This window comes from Monodelphis domestica, chromosome 2, assembly GCF_027887165.1.
Source record: "Monodelphis domestica isolate mMonDom1 chromosome 2, mMonDom1.pri, whole genome shotgun sequence".
Taxonomy (NCBI): Eukaryota; Metazoa; Chordata; class Mammalia; order Didelphimorphia; family Didelphidae; genus Monodelphis; species Monodelphis domestica.
In genome coordinates, this window is record NC_077228.1 from 168203055 (window position 1) to 168224078 (window position 21024).

At 39.9% G+C, this 21024-nt stretch overlaps 1 protein-coding gene and 1 pseudogene across 1 annotated transcript; both read left to right on the top strand.

Moving 5' to 3' along the window:
• Positions 1-281: 281 nt before the first annotated feature.
• On the top strand, positions 282-4237 carry LOC130456905 (inositol polyphosphate multikinase-like; annotated as a pseudogene).
• A 5907-nt stretch (positions 4238-10144) lies between these two features.
• On the top strand, positions 10145-20992 carry LOC130457183 (SLAM family member 9-like). Its single transcript, XM_056816204.1, has 3 exons — positions 10145-10505; positions 17250-17582; positions 19113-20992. The coding sequence occupies exons 1-3, from the start codon at positions 10451-10453 to the stop codon at positions 19277-19279; spliced, it is 555 nt and encodes a 184-aa protein (XP_056672182.1). The 5' UTR covers positions 10145-10450; the 3' UTR covers positions 19280-20992.
• Positions 20993-21024: the final 32 nt, after the last annotated feature.

Here is a 21024-nt window from a genome sequence, read left to right on the forward strand (position 1 = left end):
TTTGTTTTGTTCTTTTTTTCTCTTATCCTCAAATTATTGTAATCTTTAAGTTGATTATGTTTTCATGATCCTTTGGGGGGAAATCTTTCCCAATAAGGATCAAATGGAGAAATGTAAAAATGGAGATTTGAACCCTGGACTTCAATTCCCAGAAGTCCTTGGTAGTTCCCAGAATTCCCCAAAATCCCACCTGAGATCCCCACCCGGGCGAGATCAAAATTTTTATTTAAACTGGCTGTAAAGCCTACTGCAGCCTCTTCCTATATTCAGAGATTGCAAGGATGTAGTGAGTAGACTAAGGCTCACCAATGGATATGTGGTTTATTATTTTGTATCCTTGGTTTCTAATAATCTTAATAAACCTCCTAAAATATAATACTTTTAGTAGCGAAACTAATTTTAACTGCTACAGACTCTCATGATCACTTGATGGAGTCTTTTTGCTAGTATTCTATTTAAAAATTTTGCATCTATTTTCATTAAGGAGATTGGTCTATGGTTTTCTTTCTCTGTTTTTGACCTCCCTAGCCTTGGAATCAGTACCATATTTGTGTCATAAAAGGAATTTGGTAGAACTCCTTCTTTGCAAATTATGTCAAATAGTTTGTATAATATTGGGTTTCGTTGATCTTTGAATGTTTGATAAAATTCACTTGTGAATTCATCTGGACCAGGGAATTTTTTCTTAGGGAGTTCTTTAATGGTTTGTACAATTTCTTTTTCTGATACGGATTATTTAAGTATTCTATTTCTTGGAACTGTGCCCAAAGGGCACAAAAAGACTACCTACCCTTTGATCCAGCCATAGCACTGTTGGGTTTGTACCCCAAAGAGATAATAAGGAAAAGGACTTGTACAAGAATATTCATAGCTGGGCTTTTTGTGGTGGCAAAAAACTGGAAAATGAGGGGATGCCCTTCAATTGGGAAATGACTGAACAAATTGTGGTGTATGTTGGTGATGGAATACTTCTGTGCTCAAAGAAACAATGAGCTGGAGGAATTCCATGTGAACTGGAATGACCTCCAGGAATTGATGCTGAATGAAAGTGAAGTAGTCCAAATAAGGGAAGATAATAAAATTGAAGTAGATAAAGGAGATTAATCCCTCCCTGCATTTTTAGGAAACAGATTCAGCCCTCCCCAGGAGGTCAAGTAGTTTATGCAGGAGGCAGACTAGACTCTAATTAGCCTAAGGATGAGGATTTGGAAAGTCAGGAAACCAAGGAATTTTGGGAATATCCAAGAGGTCAGGATGGAATGCAAGGTAATTTATAGCTAACTAGGGATAAGTGATGAAGAAATGTGAAAGTAAACAATCCCTGAATAACCTGAGGATTGTCCACTCATCACTGATCACACATACCCGTGTTTGTGATAAAGTTTGTTGACTCTCAAATAAGAACCTATTTGTGAAAGGAAATAACTTTGTATCTTGTAACTTATATAAATTATCCTGTAATTTCAGTCTGAGGAAGCTTCCACTAGGGAAAGTCTGTCCCAGCTGGTAGATTCTTTATTAATCAATAAATAATGGTTCAAATAATTGAATTTTTGGATGTCCTGGACTCACTTTATGAAGTGCCCCACTTCAAAAGGAGCAGAACCAGGCCGGGCCAGGCCGGGGGCGGGGTCTCCTTGACCCAGAGGAATATCTGCTGCGGCAGGATGGCCGCTTTTCCTTAGCTTCTCTAGGGGTGGTGGTGGCAGCAGCAGCTCCTGCAGCCTCAGCAGCCACCTGCGGCTGTATCCGGAACTCCGCGGGTGCGAGGCGCGTCATGGGCGCCGGTCCCGCGCCCCAGCGCGCGCCCCAGGCAGCAGAGACAGCAGCCTGGTTCCAGGTCACGGCTCCGCCCCCCCCCCCCCAGAATCCCCCCCGGGGCCTGGGAGTTGGGCCCCTCCACGTTGCGGCGCCCGAGTGCCCCCAGCCCCGCCATGGCCAGGAAGACCCGAGGTCCACGGCCGCGCCTGCCCGACCGGGCCCCCTCGTTCCCAAGCACGCCCGCTGGGGCTCCCCCAGCTGCCCCACAGCCGGCGCTGCCCCACAGCCGGCGCTGCCCCACAGCCGGCGCTGCCCCACAGCCGGCGCTGCCCCACAGCCGGCGCTGCCCCACAGCCGGCGCTGCCCCACAGCCGGCGCTGCCCCACAGCCGGCGCTGCCCCACAGCCAGCTCACGTCCGCCACCACCCCCTCCTCTTCCCAATGACTGCGTCCGCTCATCAGGTTTCCGGGCATATGTATGGCAAAGACAAAGTTGGCATCTTGCAACACCCAGATGACAGTCTTGAAGCAGCTGCAGCCACCACCCCGGGGCCCGAGGGAGCTGGACTTCTACAACACAATTTATGCTGCTGATTGTGGGGACAGTGTTCTCCTAGAGCTACAAAAATATTTGCCAAAATATTATGACATCTGGTCACCACCTACTGCACCAAATGATTTATACCTAAACCTGGAAGATGTGGCACATACATTTAACAAGCCCTGTATAATGGATGTAAAGATAGGGCAGAAAAGCTATGACCCATTCGCCTCTTCAGAGAAGATTCAGCAGCAGGTCAGCAAGTACCCATTAATGGAAGAGATTGAGTTCCTGGTGCTTGGCAAGAGGGTTTATCATGCTCATTCTGATAAGTTATGAAACACAGAATCAGCATTATGGAAGAAATTTAACGAAGGAAACAAAGATGGAGTTTCCAGATGTTTTCATAATGGGTGTACTGTTTGAGAAAAGATGCAATTGCTGCTAGCATCGAGAAGATTGAGAAAATTCTTCAGTGGTTTGAAAGCCAGAGTCAACTTGACGTTTATACAAGTTCCTTACTGTTTGCTTATGAAGGTTCATCCCTGCCAACTGCATACAGATTGGGTGATGGGACTTCAGCAGAGGTCTTTTGGTCCAAAGGACAACTGCCAGGGGCGGAAGTTGTCGAGTATAACAACATTCACTTACTGAGTTCTAAAGAGAATGGAAAAGTGGGGGCTTCTGTAGGCAAAGTGTATGTGTATCATAAAGAAGCCTATTCAAAGAATCATCATGGTCAGAATTCATTGAAAGTTGAAAATGGGGAGCACGGCAATGTATGGAAAAGCAGCAATTGCATATCCCAGGAACACTTGAATGGCAATGTATTCTCTCAACTGGAAAGTCTTCTACCACCGTCCTGTAAAGCCCCCTAAAAGTACACTTGTGGAAGTGCAGATGATTGACTTTGCTCATGTGTTCCCTAGCAACAGGAAGGATGAGGGATATGTCTATGGGCTGAAACATTTAATTACTGTACTGAAAAATATTTTAGCTAATTAAATTCTTTGCTACGTTCTTTTTATGTGGCCAATGCTAATGAAGAGCAGCAACAAATCTCTGCCCTTGTAATGTTATGTAACAGATTTGTATTGTGATTCAACTACATTTTATTTGTCTTTGTACTTTGGGGTAGAAGGGTTAACTTTTAATACTCTTACTCAGGAAAATTAATGAATATCATTAGAAAACTATGAACAAATAAAATGGAAATGTTAAACAGGGTACGGTTGTGGTGTGGTACATGATAGTATGTATCTGTTTGGCCTAAGTTAAATAAAAACTCTTGAGTTTGAAGGATTTAGTTTTAGCTTCCTGTAGCAAATTCATCAGTGCATCCCCTGTCCACACAGCCTTGACATTGAGCTGTAGAAATGGAAACAGAAAGGGATTAGAAAACAGGCAGAAAACTAGAAAGAGCAAGTTGATGTCCTCAACCTCAATAGTGGCCCTGGACCAAGTTATTAAACTGGAGAAACTCTTGAATAGATGAAGTAATGATGATAAGGTCTAGATTCTTTCTTCCATGAGCCCGCTTAGGATCCAGCTCAGGAATAATACACTGGAATGCTACAAAAGAGATTGTCTATTCTTAAAATGTGCCGAGAATATTATCCACTTTCAGAAAGAAGCACCTTAGCACCTGGTGATATGCTGGTCTGAACATGGAAGAAGATGACAAGTTTTCATAAGCAAGGACGGCAGTTATAAGTATGAGTGATTATTTAGAAACATTGTTTTTCTTTGGTGTATTATAATAGGATTCTGTGCTTTTTTCATAAAATCCATCTTTCTGCTATTGTTATTCAAGTCAGTAGAAATAGTTTTACATTTCTGATCATACCCAAAGATGACTTAAACCTTTAGAATCCAACTTTATCTAGGAAAGATGCCACTTTGAACACATTCTTAGATATTTTTATATAAATTGAAAAATTGGATTCTTAAGTATTTGTGGTAAGTGAACAAGGAAAAAAAAAACTTTCATAATGCCAAAAGCTTTTTTTTTTGAGATTGCATATCTGAAACTTTTCCCATTCATTTTTGGTAAGGTCAAGGGGCTACATTTTGTAGTCTTCTTTTGGTTGTGATCAAGTCAGTCATAATTTGAAAGACTTGTTTATAATGGAAAATGCCATTTGGAGTTCATTTGAGCTTAGTTTCAGTTTTGCTTAAAGGTGAAAATGTAAGGCAAAACACTTTGAGTTCTGGTTCCTAGGTTGGTTTTCCAGCATCTTACAAACTATAGTCAGAGTCTGCTGAAAAAAAGTCCATCAGAAATCCTTTGATCTTTTTGTTTTTAGGGGAGTAAACTAAGTTGAAGAGGAGGTGTTAATTATGGCTTTTAAAAAATCTTTTCCTGTTGCAATCCATATCCTTATCCTTGTGTTTTGCTTCATTTCTAACTTTGACACATTCCAGGAAAATATTTGCTTGGCCATGGGTTGTTTTTTGGGTCTTTCACACAATCGATAGGTTTTTGTTTTAAACCACTGGTAAGGGTGAGAGTTATTTGTTTTTCTAAACCCTAGGGTTGATTTCTTTCTTTTTTACTTTTGGGGGGGGAGGGGAGGGCTTTGAGATAGAGCTGGGGAGAGAGGGGAGGATGATGAGAATGATCTTGACTTCCTAACTAAGAGACCCAACTGCAGAATACTCCAGTTTAAGAAAATAAAGCTCCTCTGTATGAGTTCATTTTGTGATTGAAAGGTACCTCAATAAATTCAGCCTCTTTTCTAAATCTGGTTGCGTTTTACAGTTTTATCAATAAAGAAAATAAGTGCAGTTGACTCAGTAGTTGTTTAGTTTTGAGAATTGGCCCCAAATCCTCTGATAGCAGTGATTGGGTTTTTGTCATATGTTCTCCCTGCCTTAAGCTGCATCCATCATGAGGCCAGCAGAATAATGGGGAAATCTTTGGTTTGAAAAAGAAAAGCAAAGACCAATCAAATCCAAGAAATCTCCTTAACAACGATCATTAACATTTTGAGTTCATTAAACCCTTAATTCAGAAGATTAAGGTTATTTTAAGCCTGATTTAAATATGGCAAGAGCCTTTGTGTAGAATGGCATTTATGTATCAACTGTGATTTAGATAAAGTTGTATTATTTGCAGACTATTTTTGTTGTTGTTGCACATTCTAGATCAGTAAAGTATGGAATAAACACACCAGAATTGTTAACACCTGTTATTGCAGGTATATTTTTATTTTTATATTTTTTATTTTTGGCAAGTTTACTGATCACTGAAATCCAATTTTTACATGAAAAGAGTTACTGTTATCTTTTTTCAGGGATGGGATTAGATTTTAATTTTTTTTGTTTACATTTTGATGTCATTGTCAACCAAGACCCCCTTTGTAAATTCTTTACGTAGCATATGTGAATCAGATTAGATTTGGTTGGTCTTCCAGTCAAGATGGCGGCTTAGAGAGAGCTAAAGTTCAGATCTCTGGAAACCCTTCCTTACCGATCTCAAACTGTATGCTCCTAGGGCACCAAAATTCAAAGCAAACAACAGGATAGATCCCGGGAACCCTCCTCCTGGACCTGGATCAAAAGGTACAGCCCCACAAAAGCCAGAACCCGAGATCATTCGGATCTAAGGGGTAGGCAGAAGGAAGGTCCCCGGACTCATCCCCCCCAACCCAGAGCACTGAGTCCGAGGCAGCAGCGGGAACCTAAGAGCCAGCAAAAGGACCTCAAGGTTGGCTATTCTGAAGGCCGCATCCTGAAAACAACCTGAGCCAGTCACGGGGGCACCAAGACAGCAGGGAAACAGAGAGAGACAGAGGGGAGCCTGTAGCCCCCTGGCAGGATCCTTCCATCTGAGTCTCAGAAGGTCCTTGCATCAGGACACACTCAGTCCAACCCAGCTGAAGTTAATCCTTTCAGGAGCCCTTGGAGCTCGGGAAACCACGGCCCCTCCCTTCTCAGAGTACAGGCTCATCTGGTCCACAAAGGCTCTGAGATACCTTGTGGATAGTGCCAAGCCAGGCTCAGAGCATAGAAGTAAGGCAACGAAGAAGCATCCAGAGGGAACTGAGAGCAGTAACACCCGCAAACGGACAATTTGCCTGGGGCTAAAGCCTCTGAACACCAGACAGAGATAAGAAAAGCTAGACCTCCCCACTCAAATAGAGATGGAAAACAGCACAGAAAAACCTCAAAACTCCAAGAAAAACAAGAAGAAGGGGGCGACTTTGGACACATTTTATGGAGCAAAAATACAAAATACAGAGGAGATAGAAGAGGAAACACAAGCAAATGCTCCAAAACCTTCCAAAGGAAATGGAAACTCTCCACAAACCCATGAAGAATTTGAATCGGAAATGATCAAAAAGATGGAAGCCTTCTGGGAGGAAAAGTGGGAAATAATGCAAAAGAAATTCACGCATCTACAAAACCAGTTTGACCAAACTGAAAAGGAAAACCAGGCTTTAAAGGTCAGAATCAGCCAACTGGAAGACAACGAGCATGTAAAAGAGCAAGAATTAATAAAGCAAAGCCAAAAGACCAAGAAATTAGAAGAGAACATAAAATATCTCACTGACAAGGTCATAGACTTGGAAAATAGAGGGAGAAGAGACAATTTAAGAATAATTGGACTACCAGAAAAGCCAGAAATAAACACCAAAATCGACATTGTAATACAAGATATAATGAAAGAAAATTGCCCAGAGATTCTAGAACAAGGGGGCAATACAGGCACTAAAAGAGTTCACAGAACACCTTTTACACTAAACCCCCAAAAGACAACTCCCAGGAATGTAATTGCCAAATTCCAAAGCTTTCTAGCAAAAGAAAAAAATCTTACAAGAAGCCAGATTAGATTTGGTTGAACAACTGTCTTCAAGTTAAAAACCAATTATCAATATTTAGGGATTTGTGCTAAAATTAACCACTATGGAGACTCATATTCACTAGTTAGCAAACATTTGAGTATACAAGAGTTTTAATTTTAAGTAATAAGCATGATAGAGATCTGAGTTGTCATCATTATCAAAGGAGACATCACAAATACTGATTTTTAGCATATTTCCTGTGAATGCACCCACTCAGAGGACTTTCTGAGAATTGTGATAACTTTGTAAAAGTTTCGCTAATAAAATTGAAATTATACAATAGTTTTTATAACAAAGTTTTTACATTAATTGGTATTTTTAATATGGATGGAAGTTGCATAGATTACAATGAATCACAAACTATTAAGCAATTATAAAATGTTCAATATTTTATCTAGTTTTACAAAAAAAAACTACTATGAAAACTTGTATATTAAATTGCTTTAACATGGAGTTTGTATTTTCAACTCGATGTTCATTAATTTTTATATATGTACAGAAAGATCATATTTTTTTTCTTTTTTACACATTACCAGTCCACAATTTCCAGGTTTTAGATTGCAAACAAGTAAAGCTTTTTGACCTCTCAGCATGGATATAAGTGAATGTTTTAAAGGATTGACATTACCCAAGGTGCTGGATTTCAAAGTTCTTTTTATGTATTTGGAATAATATTTTTTAAAAATCTAGATGAGAGGAAAGTGGATAGAACCATTAAGATATTTGCTGTCAAATAACAGAAATCTAGTTTACAGTGTCTATTTGAAGGAGTTGCCATCACCTTTCATCAATACTTTTGCCATTTGCTAATATAAAATTTTGTTTGCTTCTCAAATTGTTTACATTACCTGGCAATTACCTTCCCTATTGAGTGCCTTCAACACTTGATTTGGCATCTTTGTAACCTTATTTAGAAAATCAATGATATCCCAGGATGGAGTTTTCATGAGGCTTGTAATGTCAAAGCTAATACGTAAAAAATGTCAAATGTTCAAAAAACATGGAACCCTTCCAATACTTCATGTGATAACAAATGAAATGTCTTATTAAAACTCAGTCACAATCTAAGAAAAAAATAATAAAATTTTTAAATGTGATTATTTTCAGAGATCAAATTTAGTTTGATATTTAGAAGATGCAAATTATTTTTTTAAAAACCTCCAAAAAACTTTTAGATAAATTCGTGTTGAGTTACAAAATGTATCAAGCATTCAGAGTTGAGATGGCTACTAAAATATGGCTGGAAATGTTTTGAGTTCATATTTTACAACAGCATTACCCCTACTCAATCCTAGAGTTTGTGTAATGATTATAGATAACATCCAAAGGCCTTAAGTTTGTTTTTTTTTTAATTTCTTATCCAGATGGTACGTTTTATGTATAATGTTCATTCAATGATGTATAAAGTAGGATAATGTAGTAAATTACTGTGAAGTACATTCCATTCCATATCCACAAGCAAAATAATACACATTTTTATCATAAACAATTAAATAATATTGTATTAATATTTATTTTAGACCTTGGTCATCCTCTGTGTTTTCAAAGTGCAACTACTTTGAATTTGATAGTAAGAATAAAAGTTCTTTTTTGGAATGTAGGCAAAATGACTAACTTGTAATATGTACTATTAATGTTTTAGAAAGGTTAAGGGCTCCTGTTCTTGGAGTCAATGTTAAAATCAGTTCTTCTCGATTACTTTGATAGACTCTGATATGGGGGATTATACTCAAGGGATTAAACAGTAATTAGTGCTTTCAAGTCTTTTCTTTGAACTTTTATAGTTGTTGGGTTGAGTTTTAATCTGGTGTTCACCTACAGTATGTATTAACAGTTTTAATATGAAGTGAAATGTTCTATAACCAATGTATATTGCACCTGCATATAAGAAAATCAAGTGCACAAAGACACTTTATTACACCGGGAACTGGACTGGAAAGTGCATGAGAACATGTGAAATTGCACCTAAAGTTTTGTTATTAACTGATGATTATAAAAACTGAAAAGCTAAATTTATTGTACTTGAATGAATGTACTTAGTCTGGTCTTAGTTACTTTGATTTAAATGTCTAAATGATGTCTTCTTAAAACGTCTTTGACTGTAATCCATGCTGTTGCTATTGGGGGGCCATTATTGGACTGCAGAGGTTGATGATATGTAAGTTGTGTTCATTTTATAGAATCATCTATACCAATTTTTTAATTTAAGTGTTAGAGAATCCTAATAGCTGCATATTTGGCAAATTATTAAAAATTTCAGTGCTGTTTCCCCCTTGATTTGTAGCAAAAAAAAAAAGGAGCAGAACCAGGAGAACATTGTACACAGAGACTGATATTCTGTGGCACAATCCAATGTAGTGGACTTCTCTACTAGCAGCAATACAATGATCCAGGACAATTCTGAAGGACTTACAAGAAAGAATGCTATCCACATTTAGAGGAAGATCTGTGGGAGTATAAACACAGAAAAAAAAAACAACTGCTTCATCACATGGGTGATGGGAATATGACTGGGGATGTAGACTCTATAAACAATCACCCTAGTGCAAATAGTAATAATATGGAAATATCTTGCGTTTCAGCTATGGGAGGGGGTTTGGGGGAGAGAAGGGAAAGAATATGATTTTTGTAATCCTGGAAAAGTTCTCTAAATGAATCAATTAAATAAAATTTAAAAAAAAGAGTCCTGGCACCGTTCTGCAGGACGCATCAAGAAGCACTTTTCGTCACGTGGCCCCTGCAATTTTAAGAACTAATTTCTTCATTGGATTTTTCTTTGACACACACTTTCATTCACCGAGGCTAGGAAACTTCTCTAAAGACCGGGCGGGGGAGCCCAGGACTAAAAAAAGGGATAATTGGGTTGTCATGCAGAGCTCACAGCTTGGTGGGACCAGTGGGAACCAAGATTAAAAGGCATAGAGTCTTCAGAAAAGCGGGGACTATTTGCTCTTCCAGTTCGCGGAGTGGGCGGGGCGGGGCTGGAGGGGGCGGGGTGACTAAAGGAGCATGGAAATTCAAGGAACTGGGGGATTCAAGTTGCCGGTACTGGAAGCGCCAGGAGGACCGGGCTGTAAGAAGACTGGGCTGAGTTCTGCACTTCGGGGTGGAACTAGTCGGACCCAAGATTAAAGAGCATAGCAGGAAAAGGGAAGACTATTTGCTGATGAAAGATTAAAGCGGGCCTGTACTGGGCGGAGCGATGCAGCGGTGAGAGGATCAGTCTATTGGCTGATGAAGTTTGCTTGAGAACAGCTGCAGTAGTCTTTCCACGGTCTGAGGACGGACGGAAGCAACCTCGATGTCTCCATCTCTCTGTCTCTGGCTTCTCCTGTGTTCTCTTAGTAACCTCACAGGTCAGTGACCGCACTCACCGGGTTTCTCCCTATTATCTGGGCCTCTCTGCTGCTGTTCAGGAAGGTTTTGAGGTCCGGGGTGGGGGGGTTCGGGGGGGGGTGGAGACAGTATATGAGGAGAGAAGGGGGCAGGGCAAGGAAAGGGGAGGAGAAAAGAAGGGCGACAGGAAAGGTAAGAGAAGGGAGAAGAAAGGAAAAAGATTGAGAAAGTGGGAGAGGAAGAAAGAGAGAGAGAAAGAGAGGAAACAGGATGGAGGAGAGAGAAGAAAGAAGGGCAGAAAGAGGAAGTGAAGAGGTGAGAGAATGAGAAATGAAAGAAGGGGAAAGAGAAGAGAGGAAAGAGAGGGAACGGAAAAGAGAGGGAGAGAGTAAAGAAAAGAGGAGAGAGGTGGTGGGGGGAGGAAAAGAAAATGATTTTTGTTTCCAATGAATAATGTTTGGAAATGACCAAATAAAATAATGTTTATTAAAAAAAGAAAAAAAAAAGAAAAGAGGAGAGAACACATAGGAAAGATGGGGAGAGGGAGCAACGGAGAGAAAGAAGCAGAGAGAAGAAACACACACATAGTAGAGTGTCTCCCAAAATTGTACTACTGGCATATTGGAGGTAGACTTATATGTGTATGTGTGTGTATTATGAGTGTGTTTAATATCTATGTCTGTGTTGTATATATTAAGCATACACACATATATACTGAAGTATATATATATAGTTTAATATTACATAATCTAAGGTGAAGAAAAAACTATTAGATGGGAGATAGTTCTGAATAAAGGAGAAATAATTAAAAATAACTCTGAAGCAGGCAATTGTGGGTTACAGGATGTTGCTGGTGTCTTTGGTTGAATTAGCAAGATTTGGTGAAGTGAAAAAATAATGTGAATAGATGGTGATATCCACTATAGGAAACTGAGTTAGATAATCCTCAGTTGTTGTTATAATTATAAATCTTCAAGGTTGTCTCCAAAGTTACTCAGAATGAACTGAAGATGGATGAATTCACTCAGAGCAGAGTATTGCTCTGAGGTAACCCTCAGAGCCCACCAAGTAGGATCTCCAGGTAAAACTTCTCTTAGGCAATGTTGGTAAGCAGGTCTAGCTAGATAGTTGATAAGATATTCTCTCAGGTCAACAGGTATCTCCAAGATCCCTTCCAGGATTCTTGGAATGAGCTCATGCCAGTATCTCTGGAGACAGTATCCAACATTCCTAAACTTAACCTTATAAAAGTTTATCTTTTTCTAATCCTATCCTTGTAGAAGGAAAAAGTTTAGATGGGATGATAGCCTTCCCTTGAGCATTCTGAGTTTGAGAAAGAAAAAGACCCTGTAGGTCTTCTCCAGACCTATATTTCCTTTTCCCCTTGTCCTAAGTAAGTAAAGTGTCATTATTTCTTCCTCCCTGCCCTATCATGATTGCCAGTGGCACAGGCACATACATTGCTGGAGGGAAGGATTCAGTCTCAGCAGGATGTGAGGAGGGGCTATCTTTTCCCGTAGAGGCACAAATTTAGCAACTGAGATGTGAGAAACTGGGGAAAGGAAAAAAAAAAAAAGGACACAGTCCCAGGACCTGGATTTGAATCCTGCTTCCAGGACTTATGAGCTATAGGACTTTTGGCTCATCCTCTTTGGGCCTTTGGTTCCTCATCTATAAAATGAAGGTGGCCCCTAATATCTCCTCTGGGTGACTCCTCTGGGAATGACTCTATGACTTGGCCTTTTAGGCAAATGGTCTTTCCATTACTATGATATTTAACCTGTATTATGTCAATTTAACCCTACCTCGGAAACAAGCACCTACCATGTGCCATATCCTTTGAAAAATGCATTACAAATATGATCCCATTTAATCTTGCCAACAACCCTGTGAGGTAGGTGTTATGATACCCATTTTACAGTTGAAGAAACAGAGGCAGATAGAGGTTAAATGACTTGCATCTCCACCAAGAGACACCTGGAAAACTGCTATTCCATTAGCTCCAGAGGGGCTACTCTACTAGCCCCTGAGATTATCCATCAGCCCCCAGGCTATTTCACCAGCTATTAGGCTATTATACCACCATAAACCTCTTCTTCAAATAAAATTCTTACTTCTAGAAAGAACAGAGTTTGAGTCTGCCATTCTTGAGGCAAGACCCTATTATGAACTTGGGTATATTTCTCCTACAACCCTAAGCGCCCTTAGTTCTCTCTGAGTAGATTAGTTTGAAACGTTTCTCCTACCACAGCTTTTCATCCCACTCCCCACAGCTACCTCCTGTTGCTGCTGATCCAGCCTGTTTCTGCTGATCTACACTCCTGCTGCTAAATCCCTGAGTAGTCCCAGCTGCCTACTCCTGCCACTTCTGCCACTCTTGTTCCTCCTCTTCCTGCTGCTGCTACATCTTTAGAACACACAAGCTGGGAATACTTGGAGCTGCTCTCTGGGCAGCTGGTAATGTACATTGCCAATAGCTAAATGCTTGCTCACTGCTTGCCTTGAAAGCCTTGGTGTGTTTCCCTTAGGCAATAATTAGCCTCCTAACCTGAGGAGAGCTTCTACCTTCTTAACTCCCTGTCCACCAGGGGAAGCAAGCTACTCCCTGGCATTTTACCCTTAGGGGGAAGGGGAAGGAAGGTTACTCTTCCAAATAGGAAGTAGAATTGCAAGCATCGCCCACTCTATGAAAGAGCAGTGCATTACCTATTTCAAACAGCTCCCAGTTTTAGGATGTTTTTTCTTCCTACCATTCCTGGGTGCACTGGTCCTAGCAATTAGCTTGCCTGAGATTGAGGGGAGAAATTCATCTCCCTATACCCCCTTACCATTCTAGCCTGCCCAGTCTTTACAATACATCCAATATAGGATTCCTCCACACTATGTTCATCATGGAATTTTCCTTCACTGTGGGAGATCCCAGAGGTGTAACTAAAGGAACCTAAATGGATAATGATCCTGGGGAGGGGAAGGAACCTTAAAGAGTGTGGAAGTGAAATTTTTAAGCCTTTTCAGATTCCATTGTTTTATAGAAATCTCTGTATCAGAATTGGAAAAAAGGGAATTTTGAATTCAGTGCCTGTATCCTTGTAACATATATTGCATTTTCTGATTGTTTAAAGATTTTGTTTGTTAAGTTCTGTTATACTATGTATACTTTAAGGTACTGTGTTTTCACGATTAGCTATATATGCTGTTATATGCTCCTTTATTTGTGCCTCCCCATATGACTGGACTGGAGAAAATACCATTTTAAAAATCCAGGAACATTTAAAGATCTAAAAAAATTTCATTAAATTGATTTTAAGGGGCCTTCCGGAATGAAGTGCCACCTCCACATTTATACAAATCTGAAGTGATTTTCACTATTGTAGTCCTCACTTCTGTAAAAATAAATTAGGGAGCTGTAAAATAAAATACTTAGATGAAAAAGCTGTTCCAATATAGGTTCAAAACTGTTTAACTCAATAATTAGGTTCAAACTGTTCGGATACTTTTGATAGATGAAATCAAAAGTATCCTCAGTGATGAAGTGAAGCTCAAATGTGAACTTCCCTTCAGGGCCAGGCGCAAGGGCGCTAAAGAGACTCTTATTATAAACATAAAATGTTTATTGAAATATATAAGGATAAATAAAGGATTTCTAATTCTAAGGGATTTTAAATCCACCCAAATAAATTCCCAGGTTCCACAAGGAACTGCTTCTCCTGTGTTTCACAGGCTACACTAATCCTCCCTGATCTAACTAATCCAAATTTATTCTATCTAAATAAAAACTACCGCTATTATCCTTATAAATCTTAACTTTGCCTTCAAGTGATAAAAATAGCAAAGGCTAGCTGGTTGAGTCTCAATAAGAATTCAGTTAGGACTCAAGTCTTAATAGACTTTGGTCTTCTCAGCTATAAAGCAATCTATAAAACCACAATAGATAGTCACTAGTGTTTCACAGGTTGGGAAAGGAAAACACTGAGCTCCTTCAGATCTTTCCCTCAGACAGAGAGAGAAGCAAAGATGTTACCTCCTCCAGCCCTGAGAGAGAGTCTCTGAGAGTATGTGTCTGCCAACTGCCAGAGACCAACTCCCAAATGCCAGAGAGAGTAAATGACACAGAAAAATGGTTATAAGTGTCAGCAGTTTGAAATTAACATGCTCTCTCAGCTCTGCTTCAAATGCCAATTCTTTTCTCAAGCTAGACTAATAAAACAATAATTATTTTCTAATTTCATCCTTACATCTCCAAAATACAATGGATGGGACATATAAAAGACATACCTTTAGAGCTGTTACAGTCTCATGCCAAAGGAGGGAGCAAACCCAAGGGATTTGATTACCCAGTTATGGAGTTTCTTGAAGTATTGCACATTAACTCTTGTAAATCTTGAAATTTCTCAGACTTGTGAATGTTAAAATTTTCCACATTGAGGAATCCTTGATTGGAACAAATTCCCTACTGGGAAACATTCCCAATTTTGATGTGAGAACTCGCCAGGATCAGAAATGGGAGGACCTCTACTCCACCCGTACTTAAGACTGCTTTAGGGGAGAAAACTCCTTGCTAAACAAAGAAAGTACTTGGACCCATGCTTATAATAAGGCAAGGAGTTCTTTGAGCCATGCCTGTTTTTTAGAATTGATACAATGAGATGCTAGGTACCTAAAAGGGTCGGGCAAGTTTTGTCTTAATGAGATTAGTTGACTCAGCTGTGTTTTCACTGGTTCAGACTTACTGAGGAGATTAGTCGACTTAGCAGGAATTCAGATGGGCAGTCCTTTGGAAAACGTCTACAGTGATTGGTAGATGTAAGGACTTAGGGGAGGTGACATAGGAGAAAAACCCCTATATAAGAAAAAACAGAATCTCTTGAGAAAAAATCCTTTTGGAGGATCTCTGATGAGGATTGCTTGGGAAGAATCTCTTGAGAGAGGCTCTGGAGAAGGGAAGCTCTTGGAGGACAATCTTTAAGGAGATCTCACTGGAGCCCCTCTGAGGGGACTCTGTCCCTCTGGAGGCTCTGGAGAGGAACAGTCTCTGGCTGGAAGGCTCTTTAAGGAGGACTCTGGCTGGAACTCTCTCTGGTGAAGTCAGCTGAGATGGAGCTGGCCTGGTGTCACTAGAATCCTTGCTTAGACAGACCTTGTGGTGAGTGTTAAAAGACTGACTGACTGATCTCTCTTTCTTAAGACTCAGGTCTAGGCCATGTTGGCTTAAGGCCCTTCATACTTATTTCCTTTTTCTCTCTTTCTCTCATTTCTTTAATTCCACATTTGTATTAATTAAAATCTCTATAAAACCCAGTTGACTTGGGTATTTGAATAATTGGGAATATTTCCCTGGCAACCACCTTATATTTGATTTAAAAACCAAGACACTGTAGTGAAACATTTTCTGCGGTCAAATTTACTCACCCTCTCTTATATCTATCACAATTTATATCTTCCACCATTTTAACTCACTACAGTTTACAACATCACTCCTTTAACTGTTACAGTTTAAGGCCTTCAACCATTTTAAATCTAACACTCTTACACCTCTAATATATTTTCTTCAGGCATTTAAGGCATGTCTTACCCTTCATGACCAAAATAGTGGCAAAGATAATGGAGTTGTTTTTCATTTCCTTCTCCAGCTCATTTTACAGATGTGAAAACCTGAGGCAAACAGGATTGCCCAGGTCATATAATTAAGTGTCTAAATGCAGACTGAACTCGGGTTTTCCTAACACCAGACCCATTACCCTATCCACTACCCTTCCCCTAACTGCTCACCTCTAACATATACTATTTGTGGAAACTAAGCAAGTCACCCAAACTCCCAGTGCCCCAGGAAACATTCCTCTAACCTGTCTGAGGCTGATCATAGATTCATAGGTGTTGAACCTGAATAGACCCCAGAGGTCATCTAGTCCAACTACCTTATTTTACAAATTAACTGATCCTCAGCAACTGACTTGTCTAAAGAGCAAAAACAATCAAAATGTGAGTTTCTCAAGCCCCAGGCCAGTGCTGTTTTTCTCTATCAAAGAAAGCTCACTGAGACCATGAAACCAAAGTTGGGGACTCTGACTATAATTCCAATATGCTTTTCTAATCCAACATAAGTCTCACCACCTGATCTAAAGGAAGGTCAGGATTCAGACAGATGCATCTGAGGAAGGGAGGTGTTCCATCCACATAGACCAAAACTGGTCTATGTGAAAACAGGGAAGTGAAAAATGGGGTATGTGTTTTGAGGAGGTAGCTAATAGTCAAGTTTGACTGGAACCAACAACAAATAAGAGAAACGAATATTAGAACACTGGAAAAAGAAGCGGATTGGGGATATTCTAATCTCATCTCATCCATGAAAGCTTTGGAGCATGGGAAAGTAATGGTCAGGGCTCTGCCTTACTTTGGCAACTCTGTGGAGGATGAATTAGGAGACTATTCTTCCAGTCCAAGCTAGAGGTGATAAGAGCTTGATCTAGTGTGATGACTCTGTGCATGAAAATAATGGATTATATAGGACAGGTGGAGGAAGAATGTAAAATCTGAACTCAGATCTGTAGATCTGGTTGATCAGGAGCATGGTGCAGCCTTCAACAGGAATGAAGACTGGAGAAGGCTCAGGTTTGGAGAAGTCAATGACTTCAAATTCACTCATGACTCTCACATGCCTCTGGGACATGCAAGTGGTTCTTGGACATGGGATTCCCTGGTCCGGCCCAGGTGAGTATGGCCACTCTTACTGTACTCTGATGAGTCTCACTTCTATCCTGACACAGGCACCATTGTCTCAGCAGTGGAGATATCCTCTCTGAACGGGACCGTGGGAAAATCTATCCTGCTCTGTATAGCCACAGATTATGGAAATGAGACTCGGTCAATTGAATGGATTGATAAGACTCGCAATCAACTCCTGTTCAAGATCCAGCCAGGGGAAACTGAGTCAAACTGGATTACCGCCCAGGACACATACAAAGGGAGGCTGTCTGTACATGATATGCGTTGTCTGAAGATTGAGAATCTGACCTCTGAAGACAGTGGTCTCTATGAAGTAGAAATCAAGTTGAACACTGGAGAAATAAAACCTCAGATCTTCAATGTGACTGTGTCTGGTAGGAAACTTTCTCATCCCAGCAGAGAACCAGATGGGTTTTCAGCCCACCCTCCCCCCAGCTATTAACAACCTTCTTCTACTCTGCCACATTCAGAGCTTTCCAAAACCTGTCTTGCCTCCAATTTTGTCCTTTGAAAAGAGAAGGAGAAAGGAAGCTGTTCTATGTTGTAGTAAGATAGAAGGTAGAAAACAGCCTGGAGAAACCTTCTCAATTTCACCTATTTGAAGGAAGGAAAGTGAGGCAAGCCACTTACCCTGTTTGCCTCAGTTTTCTCATCTGCAAAATGAACTAGAGAAGGAAAGCCCCTCTGTCCCTTGGTTTGGCTTTCCTGTCAGAAGCCAGTGAATAAACTGGGCTAACTGAAAGACAGCTTGACTTTCTCTGGAAAGAAGTCAGTCTCACTGAGCCAATCAGTCACTCATTCCTACCCCAATTCCTTTCTTGTGGGCAAATTTCCCTACCCTATGGTTTGAAAGGGCTCTAGAATGGGGGGGGGGGGGGGGGGAGGGACATTGTCACTATGTTATGAGGGCCCTGGTTCTTTTTTTTTTTTTGTAAATTTTATTTAGTCAATTTAAAACATTATTCCTTAGTTACAAGAATCATTCTTTCCCTCCCTCCCCTCCCCCACCCCCATAGCTAACATGCAATTCCTCTGAGTATTACATGTGTCCCTGATCAGAACCTATTTCCACGTTGTTGATGTTTACTAGGATGATCATTTAGATTCTACATCCCCAATCATATCCCCCTCGACCCATGTAATTAAGCAGTTGTTTTTTCTAATGTGTTTCTACTCCCACAGTTTTTCCTCTGAATGTGGATAGTGTTGTTTCTCATAGATCCCTCTGAGTTGTTCAGGACCACTTTATTGCCACTAATGGAGAAGTCCATTACATTCGATTGTACCACAGTGTATCAGTCTCTGTGTACAATGTTCTCCTGGTTCTGTTCCTCTCGCTCTGCATCACTTCCTGGAGGTTGTTCCAGTTCCCATGGAATTCCTCCTGTTCATTATTTCTTTGAGCACAATAGTATTCCATCACCAACATATACCACAATTTGTTCAGCCATTCCCCAATTGAAGGGCATCCATGATGCTAAGAGAAGATAGAGGAGATGGAGAGGATGGACTAGAGGAAAGAGTAAAGGACCTGAGAGAGAAGGGAAGGTTCCTGGGGAGATGCTAAGGAAGTAGTTCAGGTACTGAATAAACACTGGAGGATACCTAAATCCTTTCTAATCTGATATTAATTCATATCTCCTCTGGTCCTCCCCTCTTTTTCTATGCCCTCTCTTGAAACCACCCAAGCCTTTGCCTTCTTTGCCCTCTTTCTCTCCCAGTTCTTTCCTTCTCAATCTCCTGGAAGTTCTACGAAGAGTATAATCTCTGCCAGTCTCCATCCCTGTTCCCGAATTGTTCCCACCCCACATGCTACCTTCAGCCTACCTCCATCTACCACCTAGTTCTCAATCCACCTTCCAAGTCACAGACTGATTCTTGTTCGTCCTGACTTATTTTTCTAGGCACTGTGACTACAGGATCCAACATGAAACCACGGAATTACTGGATCTCAATTGGCATCCCAGTGGGTATAGTCTGTGTTGTCCTCCTAGGGATCGGAGTCCTGCTGTGTAAAGGTAAAGTTTGCTCTTGGAAATTTCTAGGTCACCTGAAAAATCCAGGTGGATGAGAGTGCTGGGGCAATGGGGTCGGGGGAGAATTACACTGGTTTTACTTTGGGGAGCAAAAGAGAGGAGGAGGGCCTTGAGCCCTGGATATTCTATTCAGTGGTCTAGCTTCATGGAAGGGTTATGACCAGCCTGTTCTTTGACATTGACTCTTCTCATCTCTAGGCATTTTAAAAAAAAGGAAGGAAAGAAAGAAAAACATCACAAGTATGGACAACCTGTCCAGATCAAGAAACCCAAATTGGGGAAACATAAAAGTAAAGCTGTTCTGTACTAGAGAGATATATATGTATACATACGTGTATATATGTATGTCATGGACAAGAATGAAGTCAGCCAGGTATAAGTAGAAGAGGAACAGGAACTTGCCTCTTAGTCTTAGTTTTATGCTTTAATTCTAATCCAAAGAAAGAGGCTTCTGACAAAGAATTTGCTTCTGGTGGCTAGGAAATCAAAGTAAGAGAAAAGAATTAAGTATAAAGCAAACTGCATAGAAAGGATAATTCTGTTTCAAAGTGATTGACACATCAAGAAATCTCCTAAGTCCTACTAAATTCTTTTTATGACACAAATATGGTACTGATACCTAAGCCAGGAAGGGCAAAAACAGGGAAAGAAAATTACAGATCAATCTCCTTAATGAACATAGATGCAAAAATCTTAAATAAAATAGTAGCAAAGAGACTACAGCAATATATCACAAAGATTATTCACTATGATCACGTAGGATTGATACCAGGAATGCAAGGCTGGTTTAATATTAGGAAAACGATCCACATAATTGACTATATCAATAATCAGACTAACAGAAATCACATGATTGGAGTCAGCTGGGTAGCTCTGTGGATTGAGAACCAAGTCTAGAGATGGAAGGTCCTATGTTAAAATCTGCTCTCAGACACTTCCTAGCTGTGTGATCTTGTGCAAGTCACTTAACCCCAATTGCCTATCCCTTACTGCTCTTCTGTCTTAGAATCAAAGTGTTGATTCTAAGGCAGAAGGTAAGGTTTTTAATTTAAAGGAGGAAAAAAATCACATGATTATCTCAATAGATGCAGAAAAAGCCTTTGACAAAATACAACACCCTTTCCTATAGAAAATACTAGAAAGCATAGGAATAAAAGGGTCTTTCCTCAAAATAATAAGTAGTATTTATTTAAAACCAGCAGCAAGTATCATCTGCAATGGGTATAAGTTGGAAGCCTTCCCAGTAAGATCAGGAATGAAGCAAGGATGCCAATTTTTACTATTATTTAAGATTATACTAGAAATGCTAGCTTTAGCAATTAGAGAAGAAAAAGAAATTGAAGGAATTAAAGTAGGCAGTGAGGAAACTAAACTATTACTCTTTGTAGATGATTTGATGGTATTCTAAGAGAATCCAAGAAAATCAACTAAAAAGCTACTTGCAATAATTAATAACTTTAGCAAAGTTGCAAGACACAAAATAAACTCACATAAATCATCAGCATTTCTATATATTTCCAACAAAAAGCAGCAGCAAGAATTAAAGAAATTCCATTTAAAATCACTCTAGGCAATATAAAATACTTGGGAATCTTATTTGCCTAGACAAATACAGTTTAATATGAACACAATTACAACACTTTTCACATAAATAAAATTAGGTCTAAACAATTAGAACAACATTAATTGTTCATGAGAAGGCCAAGCTAATATAAGAAAAATGACAATCCTATGTAAACTAATTTACTTATTCAGTGCCAAACTACCAAATAATATAAAA